Source organism: Thamnophis elegans, chromosome Z (assembly GCF_009769535.1).
Source record: "Thamnophis elegans isolate rThaEle1 chromosome Z, rThaEle1.pri, whole genome shotgun sequence".
In the NCBI taxonomy this organism is placed as follows: Eukaryota; Metazoa; Chordata; class Lepidosauria; order Squamata; family Colubridae; genus Thamnophis; species Thamnophis elegans.
This window is the reverse complement of record NC_045558.1, coordinates 118,769,314-118,796,568: the sequence shown is the minus strand read 5'-3', so window position 1 is coordinate 118,796,568 and position 27,255 is coordinate 118,769,314. Positions and strand designations below refer to the sequence as shown.

General features: G+C 41.0%; 1 protein-coding gene across 1 annotated transcript; it reads left to right on the top strand.

Moving 5' to 3' along the window:
• The first annotated feature begins 327 nt into the window (after positions 1-327).
• On the top strand, positions 328-25,963 carry TNNT1 (troponin T1, slow skeletal type). The gene is made up of 9 exons (XM_032237213.1): positions 328-350; positions 7,635-7,695; positions 7,919-8,035; positions 15,003-15,080; positions 18,628-18,741; positions 20,712-20,821; positions 20,937-21,027; positions 24,031-24,071; positions 25,918-25,963. The coding sequence occupies exons 1-9, from the start codon at positions 343-345 to the stop codon at positions 25,961-25,963; spliced, it is 666 nt and encodes a 221-aa protein (XP_032093104.1). The 5' UTR covers positions 328-342.
• Positions 25,964-27,255: the final 1,292 nt, after the last annotated feature.

The following is a 27,255-nucleotide window of genomic DNA, read 5'->3' as shown; positions in this document are numbered from 1 at the left end:
CCAGTAGATAAAGGAGCAAAGCTTGCATCATGACGGATGTTTCACTTGTTCCCCCTTGGACCGATGTGATCACATGTGATGCTGGTTACAGGTAGTCTTGCAAATCAGGGGTGGGTTGCTGCCGGCATTACTGCCGGATCGGCGCGCAAATTTTTTTTTTGCTGCAATTATTAATTGACTTTGACACTTCTGCTCTAAATACTCCATATTTGTTGATCACCATATCTCTTCCTCATCTGCTAATTTAAGAACATCTCCGCATCTGTCTCACTCTCTTTCTCTTTGTTTCATCAAGAAGAGGAACATGCTGCTGGAGATGAAGAAGAAGAAGAAGGTGAGACAATGACCAGGTCCACAGTTGTGGTTAAGGTGTGCTTAACCATGGAGTAAATGTCAATGGAGATTCTCAATCATCCAGGACATTGTTATCCCTTTTGTGCCTTTGCAACTTATTCCCAACCCAAATCCTATGACTTTGCCTCTATCTCATTCTGAGTAAGACAGGTTGCCCCAGTGCTCAAGTAACAATTTCTTTTATTTATTCTAATAAAGTCCAAGGGCACCACCGAGGTGGAGAACCGCTCTCGGGTTTTGTCACACATTATTTGGAGAGAATCTGGTGACTGGAAACAGATACTCTGGGGAATGATAAGGATCAACCACTCCTGCCAATTCTCTTCCTTCCTTGAGGGAGTGGGACATAGTAAATGAGATTTGGAAGATGGGATTGAAGGGGAAGTTTTGGAATTACAACAGACTGCCAGGTTTTTCAGATCGAGGAAGTTTGCTCTGAGTTATAGGTGGATCCATTAAAAATATTTAAATCCAATATTGTTTTTATGATCTGTATTCCCTCACTTACGTGCTTGAAGCTGTTTGATTTACCCTTGAAATATTTTCCTTTCTTTTCTTTTTCTTTTTGCTCTTCTTTTTTGATTTAACAGATTCTAACATCTGATAATTTTGCAACGTGTCTTTCTTCAACTTTTGGCATCCAGAAACAACATCTGAGTGCATTCTTTGGGTCATTTTGAGTAATTTTGGATCATTTTGAATAACGTACATTTTCAATCAGTGCAGAGCCAAGAGTTATTTCTACAAACATTTGTTGTATTCCTTAAGAAATGGGTCCTCTTTTAATTTTTGGGAGTCAAGGAGTCCAAAAAAGAATTAAGTAATGTAGGAAGAATAGCAGTAAAACGATAACATCTCAGAGGGCAAATTGTTGCTGTTAATGCTTTAAATCTGACTGGGGAGAAGAAGCTACAGTACTGAATCAATCTTTTTATTCCTCTCTTCTCTGAAGGAGGATAATTTGCCCTTAGGAACACTTCTGCATAAGCAGTGCCAATTGGCCACATTTTCTGTATGATATTTGATTGGCTGGCAGTAACTCAAAGTAAGATGGTTTCAAGTCAAAGCTGACATCAAAACAGGAGCAGTCAAAGGAGCCTTGAGTTCAGTTTGGAGAAATTTTCAGTCAACATTTCATACACATGCATACTCCCTTTCTCAGGAATGTGCTTCCTCAAAAATCTTTGCCTGGCCAGATTTGCTGCTTACATGTTTGTAAGTCTAGCATATATGAAACTTTATGCAAATTGTACTGGGAATGTTGGGGTAGACCGGGTAGGGAATCAATTATGGGTGCCAGTGTGCTGGCTACTGCTATTTTCCTTTTATAATGTGGAATTAGCACAATCCTGCTTTTTAATTTTCTGAAAGGTTTTTTTAATTGCCTCAGCACAAGAACATGGCCCTGTATTGCCTTTGCCAAGTGGATTATGTGCTATCAACCAAAACCCAAAGATCCTTTATAATATGCTGGTCCCACTAGGGATGTGGGAAGGATTCTTGAAAAAGCAGTCAAGTATGAAAACAGACAATTCGAAATCTAAAAAGAAACAACAAACTTTATTTCTTAAATCAAGAATTGCCAACCTTAGCAACTTTTAAGATGTGCAGACGACAATTCCCAGAATTCCCCAGCCAGCCTGGCTAGCTTAACTTCTTGTTAACTTCTTAACGTTAACAAAATTTGGAAACCTTACCTTAAATATACCAGAACCTTCAGACTCCTATAAGGAGTTCCTTGATTCTTTCTCCACCACCTTTTTATTTTGTCAGTGTAAAAGAACAAAGGATTGGTCATGATAGGGAAAAGGATATTCTTGATTGTTCCCCATGCAATCTCTATCCATGATACAGTGGATGGCCTTTTCGTCCTTCAGCTAATGAGTCATTCTTTTAATGATTCAGATCAGAGGTGGTATTCAGCAGGTTCTGACCAGTTCTGGAGAACCGATAGCGGAAATTTTGAATAGTTTGGAGAACCGATAAATACCACTTCTGACTAGCCCCGCCCCCATCTATTCTCTGCCTCCCGAGTCCCAGCTGATTGGGAGGGAATGCGGATTTTACAGTATCCTTCCTCTGCCATGCCCACCAAGCCACACCCACAGAACCGGTAGTAAAAAATCCCACCACTGATTCAGATCCTTTTTGTCTCCATCTCTACATGAAGTCTTTCCTAGCCTGGTGTCCTTTAAATGTATCAGATTCTTGCATTCATCATCTTCAGATTTTTCTGGCTCTTAATTCAATGGGAAGCTTGTATCTGATCCATTTGCTGTGCACCAGCTTGGAGAAAGTGGTCTACAGATGGATTGATCTAACTACCTTTTCCTTTTTCTCCTGGATTTGATCTCTACCACCTCCTTCTCTGTCCTTGCTTCCTGCTCCCCCTGCCCAATATTTGTTTTCCAACCTTTTGTCTCTGCTATTTATGTTGTTTGCAGTAGCCGAAGAACCTGACCAGGGTCCTGAGCCAGGTATATTTATCCTTCACTACATTTCTCCCTCTCGGGAAGGGGTGGGATGGGCAAAACCTCTTGGGGAGGCCAAGATACAATCATTTCCTTCATTCTACCTGAATTATAAAAGGGACATGGTGGCTCAGTGGCTAAGACACTGAGCTTGCTGATCAGAAAGATTGGCAGTTCAGCGGTTCGAATCCCTAGCACCGCGGAGTGAGTTCCCGTTACTTGTCCCAGCTTCTGCCAACCTAGCAGTTCGAAAGCATGTAAAAGTGCAAGTAGAAAAAATAGGAACCACCTTTGTTGGGAAGGTAACAGAGGTCTGTGCGGCTTCGCCATTTAGTCATGCCGGCCACATGACCACAGAGACATCTTCTGTGACAGCGTTGGTTCTTCGGCTTTGAAACGGAGATGGACACCGCCCACTAGAGTCAGAAACGATTAGCACATATGTGCGAGGGGAACCTTTACCTTTATCTGAATCATGATCCAGATAGCGAACAGGCTGGATAGAAGGTGCCAGATGACAGGCTGTCCTTGACTAAATTCAGGTCCAAATTCAGGTTGACGTTTCCCAGAAATTCGATGTCATAGGAGTATTCTAGTCACAAACCTTTATCATAAGGCTGCAACTGAAGCCACTTAAAACATTGATCAATTTTTGACAGCTGAGATCCAAGGCTTCCATGCTCTTGAGTTTAAAACTGACTCCTTTTACTCCTGATTTTTCTAGAGCTTAATAGAAATCCTGCTCTATTATTTCCTATTTTTTAGGATGGGTGCCTCTTGGTGGTTGATATTTGCAACATTCCTGTCTTGCGAAACTTACGATCCTAATGTACCGTATAGTCCAACGTATAAGCCCCTTTGTAGACAGGCTGACTTTCTAATTTTTAATCATAATATTGTGAAAAAACATACAATACATAGATAAAATGTACAACCCTGAAAATGGTTGTATATTTTAATTTTCACAATTGGCCTATCTGTGGATTAGCCATTTTTCTTGGTGTTTTGTTTTTAAAAAACAGCTTATCGGCTTATCCGTGGATAGGCTTATACATGAGTATATGCAAGATATATGGATACTTTTAAAAAGTTTTACCATATGTACTCATGATAAGTCCATCTATAGATAAATCAAACCCAATTCTGGGGGCTGAATTTTGGCACTTAAAATTCTTGATTTATTCATAAGTATATACAGTATCTCCCAGAATAGTCAATAGACAAGCAATAGTGATCCAGTCTCTATAAGCAAGCAATAGAAACAGTTACCGTATATACCTTCATGTAGGTCTGCTTAGGGAATTGGGCAGAAATCACCTTGAGTGCTCCCCAGATAAGCACCTCCTTGCAAGTGAAAAGGTTGCACATCAGGGAAAACACTAGTTTAATTCTACATAAGGGATCATTGCTTGAAATAAGAACTAACAAAATGCTATTTTATTTACCATTGCCAGCAGCTTCTAGGGAGAGTTCCCCATATAGAAAGCAAGCACTGGAGGCAGCGTGGAGAATGGGACTTGTAGAAATTGACGTAGGGATAAATGAATTTACAGTGGTAAAAGAAAGTCATAAGGTGTTGAGTGGATGTGAAATGCCGTTCCTCTCTGCCATCTTGTTTCTTCATGTGCCCACTATAAAGCCATTGGCTTCTTGGCCCTTGTTTGCCAAATATTATCTCACTGCTCTTATTCCATCACCTCCAATGTACAGTAGTTCTTGACTTACAACCACAACAAGCCTAAAATGTCTATTGCTAAGGCAGACAGTTGTTAAATGACATTTGCCCCACTTTATCACCATTCTTGCCTCCGTTCTTAAGTGAATCACTGCAGTTGTTAAGTTAATAACACTATTGAATTGTTCGCCGCCTTGAGTCCTCCCGGAGAAGGGCGGCATACAAATAATAAAATTCAATTCAATTCAATTTATTGTTAAGTGAATCTGGCTTCCCCATTGACTTTGCTTGTCAGAAGGTCACGAAAAGTCATTGCATGAGCCCAAGATACTGCAACTGTCACAAATGTATTCCAGTTGCCACGTTGTCTGAATTTTGATCATGTGATTACGGAGATGCAACAGCTGCATGAAAAATGGTCATAAGTCACTTTTTTCAGTGCTGTTGTAACTTTTAATAGTCACTAAATGAATGGCCATAAGTCAAGGACTACCTGTATTTCCTCCTTCCCACTCATCCACACCCTCAAAAGAAAAGGATTTCTGCAGGTTTCTAAAAGAACAGGCCTGGCTGATATATTTTATAGAGATATATCTTTGGGCCTCTGATGCTGTCTGTGTGCTATGTATGTTCTAGATACATGCATGTAGTGTGTAGCAATGTGTTCTCGCTATGTATCTATATATCTGAGAACACGCATACCCCTCCCATGTCTATAAGGGAAGCAACATATCGAAGCCCAAATGGCGCTAGTAGATATTTTCTAGTACCTTTAGACATGGCTGTAAGCAAACCAATGTCAGATCATGAAAACTGTATTTTGTTTGGTATCTATCTATCTTCATGGAGTAATTTCTGGGGTTTGAGTTAGATTTAGAGCTAATCTCAAGGTTCAATTTTCAAACCAGAGTTTTCTAATCACTTTTTTGGGGGCAGGAGAAGGAGCTATTGACTAAGAGACACAATCTAAGGATTGTTGATATCATACAGTGACAACAAAAGGTTGGTAAGATGAAGGTTGAATAGCCTCTTGAAAGACAGAAACAATTCCACTTTAAGTAAGCAACCCTACAGAAGGCCAATGTCGATGGCAATTTTAGTCTTTCTAGTTGCTTCAAACTATCATTTCTAGCAACCCTCACTACCGTGCTGGCTTACCAGGAGTCTGGGACAACTCGCCGCAACCAATTCTCCATGGCCAACTTGCCACCAGACAACTCACTATGACCAACTCGCTGCAGGAAAACTCACCATGGGACATTCAATGCTGTATTAATTGTTTCATTCAGTTACTTTTATTATTGGTAACCATGTTTTCGTCAAAACTATTGTAACTCTTGTATTTCTGGATTTACTTTCTTTATTTTATTATTAGTGGCCATGGTTTCATTGACATGAAGATAACTTTTGTATTTGTTGAATTGTCCCATGGCGACTTGTCCCGTAGCCAGGGGCGGTATTCAGCAGGATCTGACCGGTTTTGGAGAGCCGGTAGCGGAAATATTGAATAGTTTGGGGAACCGGCAAATACCACCTCTGACTGGCTTTCCTCCCATCTATCCTTTGCCTCCCAAGTCCCAGCTGATCAGGAGGAAATGGGGATTTTGCAAAAACCTTCCCCTGGAGTGGGGAGGGAATGGAGATTTTATAGTATCTTTCCCCTACCGGGCCCACCAAGCCATGCCCACCAAGCCACACCACACCCACCAAGCCATGCCCACAGACCCAGTAATAAAAACTTTTGAATCCCACCACTGCTCATAGCATGTTGGCCATAAGAAGTTGGCTACAGTGAATTGGTTATAGTGAGTTAGCGGTAGTGAATTGTCTCATTCTGGCTTACCGGTGTTGCTGGAAACTGCAGCTTTGCAACAATTGAAAGATGATAGGTTGTCCACCCCAGCACTAATCAAAATATTGAGTGCCAAGATTAGATGAATAGCCCGGAAGATGACGACAATAATGTGAAGACTGCCTCGTAACATCATTTATCCCGCCCAAGTATAAAACACATCTCAGCAGTCAGAAGAACACCTCTCCAGTTTAGACTAATGCAGAACAGTCACTCTGTTGAAATGTAGGTCTGTCCTATCTAGGAAAGTTCAACATTGTCATCCACTTTTTATTCCTGCCCTAATTGGCCTCTTTTTATGAATGTGTAGAAATGTAACCCATCCCTTGTTAGGAATTATGCATAATTCAGTTTCCTGCATCACCTCTGACAAATCCTTCACAGTTCAAAATTTTCTTCTTTCTCTGCATCTAATAATCGTCTTTCTATCTTCTGTTTCTCGCAGAAGAAGAACGTCCCAGACCAAGGTAAGAAGAAGGGGTTATACCCAGGGGTGGGTTGCTGCCAGCATTACTGCCGGTTCAACGTGCAAACATTTTTGTGCGCGCCTGTGAGTGAAGCAAGACCTAAAAACGTTTGCAAAAGTGCACGTTAGAAAAAGGAAAAGTACATTTTTGCAATGAAGGTTGTTCTGCGCATGTGCAGAACTCTAAAATCAAGATGGTGGCGCTGATGATAGAAACGGTTCGGGTGGTGGTGGTGGTGGTGGTGGCAGATCGAGTTACTACCTAATCGGCTGAACCGGTCCGAATCAGTAGGAACTCATCTCTGGTTATACCCCAGAAGTGTTTTCTCCACTTTTTTCAGCTCCTGTGTCTTTCTACAATGAAACCCCATTTTTCCTCCACGATGCCGGCTTATGATTGAAAGATGTGATTAAAAGTAGTCCTTGACTTACAACCATTTGTAACAATGGTGTTCACATGACAGGTGCAACTGTCGTAAACACATTGCCAGGCACCTGAATTTTGATCACATGACCTTGGGGATACAGCATAAAGGTCATAAATGTGAAAAATTGTCATAATTTGCTTTTTTCTGTGCTGTTGTAGCTTCAGATGCTCACTAAACAAATGGTGTAAGTTGAAGACTACCTATAATAAGCTTTGCTTTATCCTTATATAGTTTGTAAAACTTGCCTTGATTGTCGTGTCCATCAATCAATATCATTCAATGGAGAAAAAATTATTTAAAGATTTTGTAGTTGGGGAGGTGGGATTCGTACCCCCCAAAAAACACTAACAATCTTCTTCTTTCTTGGTCTGTGCTCTCCCAAACAAAGGCCAGTGGTTCCACAGTTAGCTCCTCCAAAAATCCCCGAGGGAGAGAGAGTGGATTTTGATGTGAGTATTTTCTTAATCGTTCATCATCTTTTTTACATGAGTGAGTGTGCTACTGCCCATTCTCCAATCTTTCATATCTACAACTATTGCCAACGAACGTGGTTCTTTCAGGCGGAGCAGTTTGGCAAGCCCAGAAGGACTACAGTGACCTTCAGAGGTGTTAGAAGGAAATATTTTTTTTCATTATTTATACCTGTTCTTTCCTTCTGATGATGACAAACAGGACATCCACCGCAAGCGTATGGAGAAAGACCTCCTGGAACTGCAAACTCTCATTGATGTACACTTTGAGCAGAGGAAAAAAGAAGAGGAAGAGCTTGTGGGCCTCATGTCAAGGATTGTGAGTTCTGGTTCTCTGTGTAGCTTGATGCTAAAGTGGCAGCCATGTTATCCTTTTACATATCTATTTGAATTAGTTCGTTTTTCTGGGCTGCCCACCCCTGGATAAAATTCTGAATGGTTTCTTGGCAGTTGGCAAATATTTCAAGGAGTAAACAAAAGAAACCCAGAGCTTCCTATCTTGTCTAGGGACCATGGTTGGCCGACTTCAACTCTGGGAGTTGAAGTCAATTTATCTTAAAGTTGCCAAGGTTGAGAAACACTGCCTTAATAGCAGGCAGGCAGGCAGGCAGGCAGGCAGGCAGGCAGGTAGGCAGACCAAACTGTATCTGTATTATATAAACTGTGAAAAGGTTTTACATAGTACCATAACATTCCCTCCTTGCAAATTGTCTCTCTTTCCATCAAGTCTGTGCTCCAATTCATACATTTCTTCTTTAAATTCATCTGTTTTGTTATAAATATGAGATCATTCTACCCAACCAGGACTTTCTCAGTCTTCCCACTTCTTTTGATCTATTTGCTGTTCTTTCACGAATTTGGTTTGCAATCTGAATTTCATTCATTGTCTCTATATGACCAAACCAAATTAGTATAGTTCTTTCATGTTCATTTTTCCCCCTATACTAATATGGACCAAATATTTTTCTGTCCAGTCCACATTAATTCAGCACCTATTGATTCTTCCAAATACTAGAAGACAGTTGCCATGTTCCCCCCTAACCCTTCTCTTTCATAGGCTTAGAGTGAAGAGAGAGGCAAGGGCACTTAGGGATAATAATCCTGGAGACTGGGATTACAGGAGGCGCAGTGGTTAAATGCAGCACTGCAGGCTACTGCTAGATCAGCAGGTCAGCGGTTCAAATCTCACCGGCTCAGGGTTGACTCAGCCTTCCATCCTTCCGAGGTGGGTAAAATGAGGACCCGGATTGTTGGGGGCAATATGCTGACTCTCTGTAAACCGCTTAGAGAGGCCTGAAAGGCCTATGAAGCGGTATATAAGTCTACTGCTATTGCTATTGCTATTGAAGCCAACAATTCCACTATGATTGAAGCTGATCCAGAAAGCCCCCAGGACTCTGTGTAAGCCCCAGAAATCTAACCCCCCCCCAGTTCTGTGGGCGTGGCTTGGTGGTGGGTATCATGTGACTGGGTGGGTGTGGCCAACTTTTTTTTCACTTTCAGCTTTTTTTAAAGCTTTTAAAAGCATTTTTTCCCTGCCGGTTCAGGCAAACCAGCAGGAGAAAAAGGCTCTAAAGGCTTTAAAAAATAGCTTCTGATGATCGCATGGCTCACAGCTGAGCACTGTGATCTTCAGAAGCTTTTTTTTTTTTTACTACCAGTTTGCCGAACCAAGGACAATCATCCCTACTGGTTCGGCTGAGCTGGGCTGAACCGGAAGGATTTCACCCCTCGTCTCCCCCATTGATAGCCCTTGAGACACTGAGGTCTCATCACCCAGCTCCAAGGGCAGGTGGGCATTTAAGAACCTACCTCTCTTCTGGCTGTGTTTGCACATCATGTGTTGAATTTACAGCAAAGAAACCAAATATTTGAAGACAGATTGAACCAAAGCCACATTGACTTCAAGAAGGAGTCTTAAGCTAACAAAGCTACTGTTACATGAATTACAATCCCGGCCTGATTCTTTTATTTAACCACATATGCTACAGGATCTGCAAGGGTGAGGTCGGTGTTTTTGTTTTCTGTGTTTGAGTCAGTTTTGAGATCCGGCCTCCACGTGGACAAGTCCAGCTTTTTTGGCAAGATTTTCAGTAAAGGCTTGCTATTGGCTCCTTCCTAGGGCTAAGAGACAATGGCTGGCCCGCCATCACCCATATGGCTTTATGCCTTCAGTTGGACATGATCTTCCACTTTATAGCCTGATGTCTTTAACCACTACACCAAATCAGCTCTTTATACCTGCAGGTAGTTCTTGACTTATGACCACAATGAAGGCCAAAATTTCTGTGGCTAAGCAAGACAGTTTTGAAATGAGTTATGCCTCATTTTTTGGCCTCCCCCCGCACGCAGTTGTTAAACGAATCTCTGCAGTTGTTAAGTGAATCATACAGTTCTGCAGCTATTAAGCGAATCTGGCTTCTCCCATTGGCTTTGCAGGCCAGGAGCCAGCTGGGAAGGTTACAAATGGGGATCCCATGATCTCAAGGCACTGCAATCGTCATAGCAATAGCAACAGCACTTAGACATATACAGCTTCACAGTGTTTTTACAGCCCTCTCTAAGCGGATTACAGAGTCATTGTATTGGCCCCAACAATCTGGGTCCTCATTTTAACCCACCTCGGAAGGATGGAAGGCTGAGTCAATCTTGAGCCTGGTGAGATTCGATCTGCCAAACTACTGGCAGCCAGCAGTCAGCAGAAGTAGCCTGCAGTACTGCACCCTAACCACTGTGCCACCACAGCTCTAAATACATGCCAGTTGCCATGTGCCTGAGTTTTGATAACGGGACCATGGAGATGATGCAACAGTCATAAGTGTGAAAAACAGTCATAGCAGGCCACTTTTTTTTTAGTGCCGTTGTAACTTTGAACAGTCACTAAACCAAAGGTTGTAAGTCGAGGACTACCTGCCTTTATTTAAACTCTCCCTTAAGACACCTACCTCCCTGCTTCTCCAGTGAATCCTCTCACCCTTCTTAATCTTCCACCCATTTTTCACACCAGCCCAATCCAAACTTCCAAACTCTGTCCTTCCAAACTAGATCCAGTCTTCATGCTTCCTTTTTCTACCTGGTCTCTCCAGGATCCAACCTCACCTTCCTCCTTCCTCCTCCCCTATTGCTGGTTCATTTCCAGCTCTTGTTATATCACCACCACCACCCCTGTCTCAGTTGCCTGCTGCGATTTTTTAAAAAAAATCTTTCCTTTGACCAGACTTTCGTTCTTCCCTTCCTCCACCTTTTGCTACGCAGTTCAGAGTACCTTAGAGCAAGTTAGTCAATCAGAATAGAGCTGGAAGGGGACATTGGAGGTCTTCTAGTCCAGCTCCCCGCTGAAGCAGGAGATTCTATACCATTTCAGACAGGTGGCTGTCCAGTCTCTTCTTAAAAACCCCCAGTGATGAAACATCCACAACTTTCAGAAGCAAGATGTTCCACTGGTTAATTGTCCTCACTATTAGGAAGTTTCTCCTTAATTCCAGCTTGCTTCTCTCCTTGATTCATTTCCATTCATTGTTTCTCGTCTTGCCTTCTGGGGCTTTGGAAAATAAGTTGACCCCCCACTCTTCTTTGTGGCAGCCCCTCAAGTACTGGGATACTGCTATCATGTCACTTCTAAAAGTCCTTTTTTCTAGACTAGCCAAACCTAAATCCTGCAATCGTTCTTCGTGTTTTTATCTTCAGATTTTAGTCATCTTAGTTGCTCTTCTTTGCACTTTATCCAAGGCCTCAACATATTTTTTGTGTAATGTGGTGACCAAAACTGGACTCAGTATTCCAGGTCTGACCTTACTAAGGATTTATAAAGCGGTACTAATACTTCACATGATTTTGTGACCACCAGTTTCTCAGCTGGCTTCTTTCCTTAAAGCAGGACTAGCACTTCACTCCTTCACTCCTATTCTAGTGCTTGAACAGTTATACCACCAGTGACGGCTCACCTTTTTGTGGCCGTGTGCTGAAAGTGCGCACGTAACAGCACATGCAGGTGATGTGTCCATACCCATAATGCAATGCATGCACACATGCCCTGCCCCCTGCGCATGTGCAGGTGATCCCTCCACTGTTCCTGCCCCTCATTTTGGGCCGTGTAGACCTCTCTTCAGCCTCCTGGGATCAAAAACAGGCAGCGGGGAAGCGCTGCACCCCCCATCTCCCCCTGCCCTCTGCGCACCCCCCTCCACATGCACCTGTGTCTTCTGCATGCCCCCTCCCCCCCGTGCATGCATGGCAGAGTCCCGAAAATGAGCTGGCCGGTGGGAGGCACACTCATATGTAGATGTGAGCTGGGGCAACAGCTTGCATGCCCACAGAGAGGGCTCTGCAGGCCACCTGTGGCGCATGTGCCATGGGTTTGCCACCACAGACTTATACCAAACGGTTCAGTTACTGGCAAGCCCAAGAGTCCATAAAGTCCAACTCCAAAGGGGCCCTGAAAAACATCACTGAACTTGGTGCTTGTCATGTTTTTGTGGGGGTCTCTCTCCCTCCCTCCCTCCTCTGTCTGTCTCTCTCTGTCTGTCTCTGTCTGTCTCTCTCTCTGTCTCTGTCTCTCTCTCTCTCTGTCTCTGTCTCTCTCTCTCTTGTTCTTTGTACTTTGAATGCACTGCCAGAGGAAGGAAAGATTTTGGTAGGCTTGCAGTAGATAGCCTTGTGTTGCTATCTCTGGTTTTATCCCAGTGTTTTTGGAGGGAGGGGGAGTTGAGAGGGTTGCGTGGTTTGGGATAAGCAGCCTCCATGCCTCCAGTGTCTTTTCCCCCACTTGGAGCCGAACCCAGAAGGACATTTCTTTCAACAGGGAAAGGTATTTTTGTTTTTCGCCTATGGAGATTCTCAGTTATCCATGTCTTGGTTGTCCCAAAAGTGCTTTTTTTCAAGAGGCAACTGGATTTTCTGCTTTTTCTTTGAAGACGTTTCACTTCTCATTCAAGAAGCTTCTTCAGCTCTGTAGAAACTTCTTCGATGAGAATGAAGTAGAACTGTCTTTGTAATGGCTTTCCCACTCAGGGAAGTTGGGGAGAGGCAAATGGGATTTTAACTCACAGGATTCAATCCAAACTGAATTTTGCACAGGCTTCATAAATCAGCAACAGCCAATCTTTCAAGGGAACAAAATGTTTAGAGGTTTAGAGGTTTATTGGGATTTATATGCCGCCCTTTTCCCTGAGGGGACTCAGGGCGGCTTACAACCACAGGGGAGGGGAAGTGCAAGGTCAAAACAAACAATTAGTGAACAAAAGAAAAATGATAAAACACAACTTTCATTCAGCAATCAAACACTCGGGCGGGTGATGTTGCTCTTCACTGCCACCTGGTGGCTGGTTAGGCGCCATGACGCAAACTGAATCCAAAATATGAAATACAGGTAGTCCTCAACTTACAATCACAATTGGGACGAGAATTTCTGTTGCTAAGCAAGCCGGTTATTAAGTGAGCATTGACTGATTTTACAACCTTTTTTTTGCCATCGTTGCTAAGGAAATAATTGCAGTTAAGTGAATTACACGGTCATTAAGTCAATCCATTAGGTCTCCTATTGATTTCGCCTATCAAAAGCCAGTTGGGAAGATTGCAAATGGCAATCACATGAACCCAAAACACTGCACCTGCCATAAATACATGCTGGTTGCCAAGCACCCATATTTTGATCATATGACCTTAAGGCTATTACATTGGTCATAAGTGCGAAGATCAGTTAAAAGTCACTTTTTTCAGTGTTGTCGTACCTTCAAGCGGTTGCTAGATGAAGGGTTATAAATCGAGGACTATCTGTAGTTGCATTCCCAGATAATTAAGTGTGATAATTCCTAAACAAAGTCTGCATTTATCTGGAGAATGGAATGGAATAGAATAGAATAGAATAGAACCTTATTGTCATTTTAAATGTACACTAATCAGCATACATTAAAATTAAATTTCGTGGGATTCAGCTCTCAAAAGATAACCATTATGCATATGCCCCAGCGGTGGGTTATGACCGGTATGCCCCGGTACGGATGTACCGGTGCCTGCCGGGAGCAACAGGTACCGTTCTGGTACGGTGCTCCATAGGGCCCAACCGCCCACCCACACTCCTTACCGGTATTTGAGCTCTTTGGGGGCTTTCGCATACGGGGTGTGTGGCGCCTGCACAACGCTCTGCTGAGCAGCTGGAGTGTCGCGGAGGCATCATGGAGCATCGCAGGCGGTAAGTGTGCATGCGCTGCACATGTTCATGTGGTGGATGCTGGCCCCTGTTGCACCGTATCGGTTGCACCGGGATCCAGAACCCACTACTGCTATATCCACATTATGTTTCTCAGAAAGAGATCTCTGAAATCCAAAGACGTATGTCCAATGGCATTTTATGGAAGGAGTGAGAGAGGAACCTGTTCCTTGGTGCTGGAAGACATAGTTGCGAGAAATTCTCAAATACAGGGGGTCATTGCTTAATGACTGGCTGCTTAGCAACCATTGAAGTTACAACAGGCTCCCTAAAAGTTATTTGCAACTTGGTTTCAGATTTCTTATGGCTGCACACTCCCGCGTGGTCACATGACCCTGTTTTGACCACTTGGCCAACTTTACGGCCAGCTGCAGTATTTGCGTGATTTTTTTGCCACCATGATTTGTGTGATTTTATTTTTTTGCCAGTTTCTGGCAAAAGCTGCTCATAGAAATACATTGATTCATTTAACGATCATAGCATCTGCTTAGCGACTACTACATTTACTTAAAGAACCCAGAATTCACTTAACGATCATGGCAAAAAAAGTCATGGTATTTTTAATCATGTAGGTGCCTTGACTTGGGGTGGGATCCTACCGGTTTGGATCGGTTCGGGGAGAACCGGTAGCGGCGACAATCAGCTGGGAGCGAACCAGTTCACTCCAACAATCAAGTGGGCCCGCCCATCCCTGTGCTTTACTGACCTTTATCTTCTTAGCTGAGTCGCGCGGCAGAGCGTATTGCCACGCCTCAGGTGTCTTCCTCCCCAGCAGTAATGCAGAAGGTAAGTTTTCTCAAAACTGCACATGGGCGTAGTCACCGAACCGGTTTTTAAACCGGTAGGATCCCACCACTGCTTATGACCCATCGTGACAAAAATTCCAGGCTCTGTTGCAGTCTGTTGAGAACCACTACCTGTCCATGTGATGCTTTCATTTGCCAGTAGAATTCCACCATTTTCTGAAAGGAAGGGAGTGTGGAATACATCATCTTGTCCTTGGCTGAAATAGGCTTTGATGAAATCACCTTGCTGAATGCTGCAAAGAGCTCAAGTCATCGTTTGTGTCCTTTGACAGGAACATCGCAGGGCAGAACGTGCCGAACAACAGCGAGTCCGCACGGAGAAAGAACGGGAGCGACAGGCCAAGCTTGCTGTGAGTGATATAATTTTCTAGAACGAAATAGGAAAGAGTGTGAAACTAATGACGATGCACTGATGATGTCAACTAGTTGGGTAGTGAGATGTCTGCAAACAAACAACCAAGCTCAGAGACCGCCAGGAATTCCACGATGTAAAACCTTTGAAATCTTAGCGGGCATTAAAGTCTAAATTTATTAATTTAGGTTCTTCATTTTCAGCTTTCTTCCAAATTTTGACTCTGAATCACATGAGAAGTGTGGAAATAGCCAGGAAGTTTTTTTTTTTAAAAAATGGAATCCTTGTGCTAAAACAAGGAATTAACACTTTAAATTGGTTGGCTTTTAGTGATTATTTTAAAATTTTTGAAAGATTGTCTTCTGAATTTGAATAGCCTTCAAGACATGATAGATAATGTAATGCAAACAGTATGCCGCAGATGCTTAGCAAACTCGGAGGTATCTGTAATTTTAAGTTCTTTGGAACATCAGTCCCCAACCTTGATGACTTGGTGGCCTGAATGTGCAAGTGGCAAGGCCGTGTTGCACCTGTGTGCGCGCCAGCCTGCTGCTTACACAAGTTGAGCGGTGTGGGTGAGTGTTTGCCTGCTGCTTGCGCAAGTTGAGTCGAGCACATGAAGGTGTACACCGGATTGCTGTTCATGTGGCCCAGTTTCAAACGGGCCACAACCGGGTAGTGGGCCACGGCCCGGAAGTTGGAGATCTCTGTTTTAGAAGATGCTGCACTAGAATGGAAGCAGAGTTCAATTTTATAAGATATGAAAACGTAAAATGAAAGTTACTAGTATATTGGTTTTGTTTCTGACGTATGGAAAGAAGTATCTGTCAAGTGTCCGACTAGTGAACCCAAAACAAGGAAAAACTCTTGGGAGATTTGAATTCCCAAAAGAAAAACTTTATCGGATGCGCCATATTGGTACTGAAGAAACAAAAACAACTCTGATTTTCCCACGCAAATACTTGCCTATTTAAACAACAGATTGCCCTTCTCCCCACCCCTAGTGATCCCATTGTGCATTTATGAGATGTCCTTTTGTTATGGGAGAGTCCATCTCTTTCTTGAGCACCTGCAGTGGTGACCTTGATGGCTTCAAAGCTCTCAATATCTCCCCATACATTCTTGGCATTCCATTTTCCCCTTCCTTCGCCCCAGTTCACTGGCAAGTTGAAAAGCATTAAAGTTTGAAAGAAGCAAAGGGGTTCAATCTTCACAGTATCAAAGTATCCAATTCCGGAAAAAAAAAAACAAGCCAATCAGTTTAGTGTTTTAAAATGTGAAAGTTATTTCTTAGGATTTAAAAGTGAAAACTAAATTCATGAGAAAATATTGTTCCAGGTCTATCGGAGCTTGGAAAAATATTTAGAAAGGAATGGTAGGTAGACCTCTTATGCTGGTGGGGGAAGAAATGTGAAGGTCCTTTAATTCATATGATCTCTTAGACTTTTACAGATAGTCCACCACTTATAACCATACTGGCTTCACTCAAAAACCACAATCCTGACTCTCCCAGTTGTGGTAATAAAGTGACCAATTTGGGTCATTAAGTGGAGTGCTGGGGAGCAAGTGTGACTCCGCTTGAGTGTGGTGAGAGGCCTATGTTGTCACTGGGAAGAACAAACTATGGGGGTTGACTAGCATTTTTGCCAGATTTAAGGTCTGTGCTTCCAGAACTCAATGCCCTGGAGAATCAGACCTAAAATGTGTCAAAAACTCTAACCAGTGCTATCACTATCCTTATTTTGTATTTCACTATTTTAACAATTTTTTAAAAAAAAGGATGGAGCCAAAAAGAGGGAAGGTACAAATTTTAGCATGTGAGACATTTCACTGAGCAAAGGAGAGAAGCAGAATCTGAAAGCTATCTTAGGAGCATTCATAGGTATTCAGCTGGTAATCTCTTGAATGGAAGGGCCAGTTTTAAATATAAGTTGGTTCCTAGCAGCCCAATCTGTTTCAGTTTTTCACAGTGGCCAGCATAACACATTGTGTTAAATCTGTCATTTTGAATGGCTCAGGGGCTACAGCAGTTGTGTAGCAGTGCCATATGTTGGAGACAGTCTTAAAATTGGTTGCTGCAGTTTGACGTTGTGCCTTTTGTGTAGGGCTAATTATTTTTATTTTGGAAGGAAGGAAAAAACATCCTTATTTTTTCACAGCTGCATAGGAAGTGTCCGAGTGTCCTTAGGCATTTTTATCATGCCTGTATGTCTAGTTACAGGTATTCCTCAACTTAGGACAACAATAGAACCCAATATTTCTGTTGTTGTGACACATTTGTTAAGTGAGTTTTCCCCCACTTTATGGCCTTTCTTGCCACAGTTGTTAAGTGAATCACGGTAGCTTTTAAATGAACCTGGCTTCCCAATTGACTTTGCTTGCCAGAAGTTTGCAAAAGCTGATCACGTGGTCTCGGGACACAGCAATGGTCATAAATAGGAACCAACTGCCAAGCATCCGAATTCTTATCACGTGACCATGGGGATGCTCTAAAGGTCAACGGTGAAAAATGTCATAAGTCAGATTTTTCAGTGCTATTGTAACTTTGAACTAAATGAATTGCTGTAAGTTAAGGAGTACCTGTACATGAAAATATTCATGTGTTCCAATCTCTTTCTGAGCCTGCGAATCCAGGCGTTTTCTGTGTGAATTTGCACAGTTAAAATTCTTCAAACATTCCTAAGCCAGACAACAATAGTTGTATATTCTTGGTTAGAACATTTCAAAATAAGAGCCCCCACTTATCTTTTCAATGTTCTGTAACAGAGATAAGAACCTAAAGATGTAGAACATTGGCTGCAGCAATTAGAACTGAATTGGGAATTCATACAATTCATGCACTATCCAAAATTAGAGCATATAAGTCAATGAAATGGAGACGGATAGGTTCCCCAAGTTATTATTATTATAGCAGATAAAATCACAATTACAAATCTCCTGGATCATTAAACTAACAAATTTTATAAGAAGCTGTGGCTGTGTGCGTAATAGGAGAACAATTTTGAAAAAGAGCTGCCCAAAGAATTAAAGATATAGGAGCAGAAAATAATATACCATGTTTTTGGCGGCTTCCAAACCAAGTTTTCTGGCAGTGGCCGCTCTGGGCATACGCTCTATGGTTGTGGGCTAGCTGCTGGCAAAGCATACAACCATAGAGCATACACCCAGAGCAGCCACTGCCGGAAGACTCAGCTTGGAAGCCACCGGAAAAGCCATGCGTATACAAAAAAAATCTTAATTTAAATGTAATTAAACCAATGAAATACAATACAGTGTATTGTACTATACACTATTGTAATCATAATACAATGATTCTTATTGGTATTTTAAATCATCCACCATCTGCTCTGCTAGAATCGACCCATTTGCTGACAATTTGTGGAAAGTCTTGGAAGGATACACGAAAGAGTTTTGGAAATCTTCACATAGCCTGGAGTCTCAATAGTTTTCCGTCTGATGAAGAAGGGGCACATTGATAGCTCTTCCCAAGAGAGAGCAGGGAAAGCACCTTTAAATAATGTTCTCCATGATGTCCTCCTTTGCAGGAAGAAAAGATGAGGAAAGAAGAAGAGGAGGCCAAGAAAAGAGCTGAAGATGATGCCAAGAAGAAAAAAGTGCTGTCCAACATGGGAGCTCACTTTGGTGGATACCTGATCAAGGTAAGCTTCTGGTGGCTTCACTTGGGAGGGAACCACAATTTCATTTTATTCTTTCAGGCGGAGACATCAAGATGAAGCTGCACATGAATCTATTGTGGCAAAATATAATCACATAAGAAATGTTTGTTATGGTGGGTGAGACAATCAAGTGGTTTTGATTTGATATGACTACATGATGGGGAGTAGAACCTTGATCTTATTCCCCAGATGCCCAATAGAAATATAATATATATTATGATAGGGTCTACGGATTAAACTACTGTTTTGAGAAATTGGACACCATTGTAAGACTTTTGGCAAAGGTACGCCTGAGATCTTATGTAGTAAGTCTACTCTGGCATGAGCTTATGAAGGAATCTCTCATGAGATTTACTGATCTGTTTTTAAAAAGCAAGCAACTGCATCTTGGAGAAAGTTCTATATAAATGATTACACATTTCTAGAAAAGCAGTTGTCCCCTGATTCCAGATTTGGTCTCTTCTCAATGGTGCTGCTGCAATTTTGGAGTCCCATAGCTCTGATGCTTCAGTTCATTGGGGGGCCCCAACCAGCATCTTTAACAGTAGATTAGCAATCTTGGGCAGGCACTGGCAGCAAGTAGAAGGAAAAAGAGGAAAGGCACGCCTACACATGGTTTGCTCTCAACCCAAGAGGTTGGTGGTAGAACAAGGCAGGTAGCTGGAGAGGAGTTAGCCAAGGCATGGGGCTCACTTGACTAGAAGGCAGCCTGTCCAACATTCCACCCAACCTGACATTATCCTGTTGGTTCTGGTTTGCTCCTTTTTGTTCTATAGAGGGATAGAATCAAAAGATGTGGAGTGTTAATACCAATTTATAATGCTTTGATAAAACCATACTTTGAATATTGCATCTAGTTTTGGTTGCCACGAAAATATGTGTGTGTGTGTGTGTGTGTGTGTGTGTGTAGATAATAGATAATAGATAATAGATAATAGATAATAGATAATAGATAATAGATAATAGATAATAGATAATAGATAATAGATAATAGATAATAGATAATAGATAATAGATAATAGATAGATAATAGATAATAGATAATAGATAATAGATAATAGATAATAGATAATAGATATGTATGTATATCTGTATGTATGTGTGTGTGCTCTTCATATGTTTTAGCCTCTTCTCTGCAGTCTTTCTAGAGTTTCAACATATATATATATGTTGTATTTGTGCTGATAAATAACTTTAAATATATATATAGGTTCGATTCCCAACATAGGGTATGGCTAGCTGATGAGAGCTAAATAGCTTGAAATAGATCTATACTAGTCTCCCTTTATTTATTTATCAGCATAAATATAACATACATATATATATATATATATATATATATATATATATATATATATATATATATACACATATATATACAGACAGACAGACAGACATAGACAAAGACACACACACACACACACACACACACACACACACACACACACACACACACACACACATATATATATATATATATATATATATATATATATATATATATATATATATATATGTTGAGACTCTAGAAATACTGCAGAGAAGAGGCTAAAACATATGAAGAGCAGTTGCAGGAATTGTGTATGTCCGGTGTAATGAAAAGAAAGACTAGAGGTGACATGATGTGATCCAATATTTCAGGGGCTGCCACAAAGAAGAGGGAGGTCATTTATACTCCAAAGCACCTGAAGGCAGGACTAGAAGTAATGGATGGAAACTAATCAAGGAAAGAAGCAACCTAGAACCAAGAAGAAATTTCCTGACAGAGCAATTAATCAGTAGAACAGCTTGCCTTTAGAAGACGCGCATAATCCAACACTGGAAGTTTTAAAGAAGAGACTGGACAACTATTTATCTGAAATGGCATAGGGTCTCCTGCCTGAGCATGGGGTTGAACTAGAAGACCACAAGGTCCCTTCCAACTCTTGTTATTCTGTTATTTTGTTTTTTAGGCAGAGCAAAAACGTGGCAAGCGGCAGACCGGCCGAGAAATGAAAATCCGGATCTTAGCAGAGCGACGAAAACCTTTGAGCATAGACAATTTAGGCGAGCAACAGCTGAGGTGGGACCCAGAGGAGAACTCTGTGTGATTGCATTCCTAGGGTGGGGTGGATAGGAGACCTAGGCTGAAGGGTGCTGTGGCATTACTGGAGGATCATATTTTCCTGTGTCTCCAGGGAAAAGGCCAAAGAGCTCCATGATTGGATCCATCAACTAGAATCTGAGAAGTTTGATCTGATGGAGAAACTCAGGCGTCAAAAATATGAGGTAAGAAGACAAGTGGTTGGGGAGGAGAGCAGTGATGGGTTCTGGATCCTCTTCAAACCGGTATGGTTGGAATGGGCCCGGCATTATCCACATGGATGCATGCACTGCGTGCGCACATGCGCTCAGTACACGCATGCGTCTTACCGTCCAGCAATGCCTCTGCGAGTCTCTGTGATGCTCCAGCTGCTCGACAGAGCATCGTGCAGGCGCTGTAAGCGCCGTGCACATGCTCAGAAGCCTTAAAAGATAGATAAGGAGCTCGGACAGGTGGGTGGAGCCTCCGGAGCACCGTACCAGAACGGTACCTGGTGCTCCGGGCAGGCTCTGGTACGCCAGTACCAGGGTGTACCTCCTGCAACCCACCACTGGAGGAGACGGATGAAACCAGGTTTTGTCTTTTGAAAGAAGCTGTTAAAGCTGGAACAACATGTTCAGAGGGGCATCATGAAATGACAGAAAATTATAACTTTCTCCCAAGTTAATAAAATTTCTTGGTAGAGAAGGGAAATTTTTCTCATCTTTTAATTTCTCCAATGCTGCATCTTCTTGATTCTTTTTTGGGGGGCCTCTTAATTCTAATGTAAAATTTTGTTAATCATTCTTAGAGGATGATTAATCGTACTTTTCTGGTATCCTGAGCAAACATTTCAGTGGTTTGTTGCTTTTTAAATTATTCCTTTTTTGGTGTTGGTATATATGTAACAAAATTTTAAAATGGCAAGAAGTTTCAGAAATGTCACTTCTTTCCCTGTAATCCCTTTCCATGGAATAAAGTAACTGGGGTATTTTTAAGTTAAAAGGCTTTCAGGTAGTCCTTGACGTACAACCCCAATTGAGTCCAAAATTTCTATTGCTAAGCAAGACAGTTGTTAAGTGAGTTTTGCCCCATTTTTCTTCCTTTCTTGCCATTGGTGTCAAGTGAATCACTCCAGTTGTTAGATTAGTAACATGGTTGTCAAGAGAATTGGACTTTCCCATTGACTGCTTTTAAGAGGTCGCAAAAGGGACCACATGGCCCTGGGACAATACAGGTAGTCCTTGACTTACAACCACAATTGAGTCCAAATATGTCACAAATATGAATCAGTTGCCAAGTGCCTGAATTTTGATCATGTGACCAGGTGACATTGCAATGGCTGTAAGTAGGAAAAATGTCATAAGTCTCATTTTTTATGCTGTTGTAACTTCGAATCGTCACTAAAAGAATGGTTATAAATCAAGGATTACCTGTATACAGAAAAACATGGCGTGTTGGAGAACACAACATGTGGAATAAGGAACTGTTTTAGAAATAGAATAGAATAGAATATAGAATTGAATAGAATATTGATAGGATATGATAGAATAGAGAATAAAATAGAATATAGAAGAATAGATTAGAATAGAATAGAATAGAATAGAATAGAATAGAATAGAGAGAATTAATTGAATTGAAGAATAGAATAGAGAATAGAATAGAATAGAGAATAGTAGAATAGAATAGAATAGAATAGAGAATAGAATAGAGAATAGTAGAATAGAATAGAATATAGATAGGAGAGGAGAGGATAGAATAGAATAGAGAATAGAATAGAGAATAGAATAGAGAATAGAAGAATAGATTATATTAGATTTGAATAGAATAAATAGAATAGAGAATAGAATAGATAATAGAATAGATTATATTAGATTTGAATAGGATAAATAGAATAGAGAATAGAATAGAGAATAGAAGAATAGATTATATTAGATTTGAATAGAATAAATAGAATAGAGAATAGAATAGAATAGAATAGAATAGAGAATAGAAGAATAGATTATATTAGATTAGAATTGAATTGAATTGAAGAATAGAATTGAATTGAAGAATAGAATAGATTAGAATAGTGTAGAATAGAATAAAAATTGAATAGAAGATAGAATAGAATAGAGATAGAATAGAATAGAATAGAATTGAAGAATAGAATAGAGAATAGAATAGAATAGAGAATAGAAGAATAGATTAGAATTGAATTGAATTGAAGAATAGAATTGAATTGAATAGAAGAATAGAATAGATTAGAATAGAATAAAAAATTGAATAGAAGATAGAATAGAAGAATAGAATAGAATAGAATAGAATAGAATAGAATAGAATTCTTTATTGGCCAAGTATGATTGGCCACACATGGAATTTGTTCTTTGGTGCAGATGCTCTCAGTGTACATAAAAAGACAAGATACAGTCAAAAGAAAAGTCAAAAGAATCTAAATAGAGGTAGTCCTCAATTTACAACAGTTCATTTAATGATCATTCAAAGTTACAATGGCCCTGGAAAAAAGTGACATGGCCATGTTTTACAACCATTGCTTTATGCCCATGGGCACATAATCAAAATCCAGACATTTGGCAACTAACTCATATTTATGACGGTCACGGTGTCCTGGGATCACATGATCCCCTTTTGTAAACTTCTGGCAAGCAAAATCAACGGGGAAGCCAGATTCCCTGAACAACCATGTTACTAACTTAATGACTGCAGTGATTTACTTAATAACTGTGGCCAGAAAGGTTGTAAAATGGGGCAAAACTCACTTAACAAATGTTTCGCAATAATAGAAATTTTGGGCGCAGTTGTGGTCGTAAGTCGAGGGCTATCTACTCTCTATTCTTCTCAAGGCCACAATTAACTCCACCATTGTCCATCTGCTAGAACGACCAAAGAATCTGATATATATATATATAGCCTGTTGCCTGGCAAGCCCATTAGGATACCAGTCATCTTTCTGAAATCTGCATGCGTGTCAGTATCTACCCAGCTTCTGTTCTTAATGTCAGCCTTAGCTAAATTTGTCATAAGTTCTGTCAAACAAAAATGAATTACTTGGATACATTACTGAGTAAGCATGGTGAACTATTTATAGCTGCTTATATAAAAGGGAAGCATTAAAAGCCAGCTCATCTTAAAAATGGAGCCTTCCATGATGCTGAAATCATATTAACATCACTTGCATTCTGCTTGTTTTTATCTCCCCCCCCCTGCAGATCAATGTTCTGTACAATCGCATCAGCCACGCCCAGAAGTTGTGAGTAACCTGTGTGTGAATGAGAACAACATAAACCCAACAACTTTTCTAACTCAAATTCCTCTTCTCCTTATTTTTATACCCGCACAACCATGTGCATTTTTACCAGTGGAATACAGATATTTCTAATGTAAGACTAGATGAGCCAAACTAGACACTTAAATTCATGTCCCAAGAAAGCCGCAGATCTTTGTTCAATGGCAGAATTTCTATACTACCATGTGGTTTGGTTGCTCTGCTTTCTTACAGACTAATCAATGGTCCTTTTCCCATGGCCAAAAAAGGCATAAAGGAGCCTATTAGCGCTAAGACTTGTTGGAAATGAAGTTCTTTTCAAAACTGTTATATGCACAAAGCTAATGAGCTCATCTTGCTAACCTCCTTCTGATTTGTTTGGGCATGAGGGAAACGATCTTTTTGGTTACCATGAATGTGGGTTAGACAGCATCACCACCAGATGGATTCGTAACTGGCTCACCAACCGCACTTAACTTGTAGTCCTCAATGGAACTGCATCTTCATGGAGGAAAATATACAGTGGAGTACCCCAAGGCTCTGTTTTGGGCCCAGTACTCTTCAACATCTTCATCAATGATTTGGATGAGGGAATAAATGGGGAACTCATCAAATTTGCAGATGACACCAAGCTGGCAGGAATAGCCAACACTCTAGAAGATAGGCTAAAGATACAAAAGGATCATGACAAACTTGAACAATTGGGCACTATCTAATAAAATGAAATTCAATGGTGAAAAGAGTAAGGTTCTACATTTAGGGAAGAAAAACAAAATGCACAGGTACAGTATAGGTGGTACCTTGCTCAACAGTAGTAACTGTGAAAGGGATCTTGGAGTCCTAGTGGACAGCCATTTAAATATGAGCCAGCAGTGTGCAGCAGCTTCCAAAAAAGCCAACACAGTTCTAGGCTGCATAAACAATGGGATGGAATCAAGATCACATGAAGTGTTAATACCACTTTATAATGCCTTGGTAAGGCCACACCTGGAATACTGCATTCAGTTTTGGTCACCACGATGTAGAAAAGATGTGTCTAGAAAGTGTGCAAAGAAGAGCAACAAAGATAATTAGGGGACTGGAGACTAAAACATATGAAGAACGGTTGCAGGAACTGGGTATGTCTAGTTTAATGAAAACAAGGACTAGGGGAGACATGATAGCAGTGTTCCAATATCGCAGGGGTTGCCACAAAGAAAAGGGAGTCAAACTATTCTCCAAGGCACCAGAGTGTAGAACAAGAAGCAATGGGTGGAAACTAATCAAGGAAAGAAGCAACTTAGAACTGAGGAGAAATTTCCTGACAGTTAGAACAATTAATCAGTGGAACAGCTTGCCTCCAGAAGTTGTGAATGCCCCAACACTGCAAGTCTTTAAGATGTTGGATAGCTATTTGTCTGAAACGGTATAGAGTTTCCTGCCTAGGCAGGAGGTTGGACTAGAAGACCTCCAAGGTCCCTTCCAACTCTGCTATTGTATTGTATTAATTACTGTATATATAAGATATACTTTATTTTTATAAATTGGATTCTTTATATATTTATTGTTTCAACATGGCAGGGAAGCCGGGGATTGCAAAGGCTCCTCCCCATTCCATGTTTATACTTTTTTCTTCTCCTTTTTTGGGTGTGTGTGTGTGGAAATCATCTTAAATGCAAAGTCATTATCTGTTATATAACTTTCAGGAATAAATGCATATTTATGTCATAGAATTTTGGTTTTAATTTTACACAGAAAGTATACATCTCTGTGTGAATATTGTACAAAAATGTTTGCTGTTAGTAACCACACATTGTAATATATATATATGTGTGCATATTCTCCTCAACAGCAAAAAGGGTGCTGGAAAAACCAGGCTTGGTGGTCGCTGGAAGTAAAAGGGAAGAAACTCAGCATGTGGAGCCCAATCTGAAAGTCTCCCTGGCAACAGAAGTGACTGCTGATTACATCTCATCCTTTTCTTTTCTCCTTGTGTTGCTTTGTGTTGAATTGAATGCTTTCCTATCCTTGTCATGTGCCTCTCTGACCAGTCTTGTGCCACAAGCCACACAATAAATCAACCTCTCTTCTTCATGAATCTCTCCAGCAATTCAATTTCTTTCTGGTATCAATGACAAATGGAAACAAATAATGTTTTAATTGATAATGAAACGAGGGGTGGGGGAGAGGTTAAAGTTGCAAAGTGATGGGAACTGGAAAAATGTATTGACTTATTTGCACACATTTTTTTTTGGGCCCAGCTTTATCAACATCTTTTTGTGAAACCGATCCTCTTCTGACTTCTGGTGGAGATGCGGTATCATTTAGAGCAGTGTTTCTGAACCTCAGCAGATTCAAGATACATGGACTTCAACTCCCAGAATTCCCCAGCCAAAATGCTTAAAGTTGATAAACAATATCTTGGAGCAGGGGTCTCCAACCATGGCAACTTTAAGCCTGGCGGACTTCAACTCCCAGAATTGAAGACTTCTGGGAGTTGAAGTCTGCCAAGGCTTAAAGTTATCAAGATTGGAGACTTCTGTCTTAGAGGTTCTATTTATAACTGCCAAAGCAGGCCTCTCCTTTTTTTTTTGCTTTTGTTTATACCAGGACTGAAGAGTTTATAATCTCAAAATTGTCTGAAGTCTCAAAGCTCCAATCTGAGACATCTGGATCACCTTCCAACTATAATCTCTGCAAGTTTAAGGCATTGTTTTCTAACAATGGAACTCAACAAAAATGGGGAAGGAAGGAAGGAAGGAAGGAAGGAAGGAAGGAAGGAAGGAAGGAAGGAAGGAAGGAAGGATCGATCATCACTATCCTTCCCCCTCTCCTCAAAAATCACACCTTAATCCCACCAATATTTATATCACATTGCCCATGTGGAACCATCGTTCTGCCATCTCTAGACACATCTCCCCCACACAATTAAGAACATTCCCCCAAATCAAAAGCTTGCCTACTTCTGCTTTGTGTCCCCCAAACCCATATTTATGTATCAGAGAACAGAAGATTAACAAAATAACACAAATTCTTCTGAATGTGGAAATACATCCAGCAAATGGTTAAAAATCCAGAATAATAGTAATAAAAAAATAGGGATAGGGAAGATGTGGCTGTTAATTAGTCCCGCCTTTACCTACATTGTTATACACATGTGAAGGGGTACTTGATGCTGCAATGCCATGCT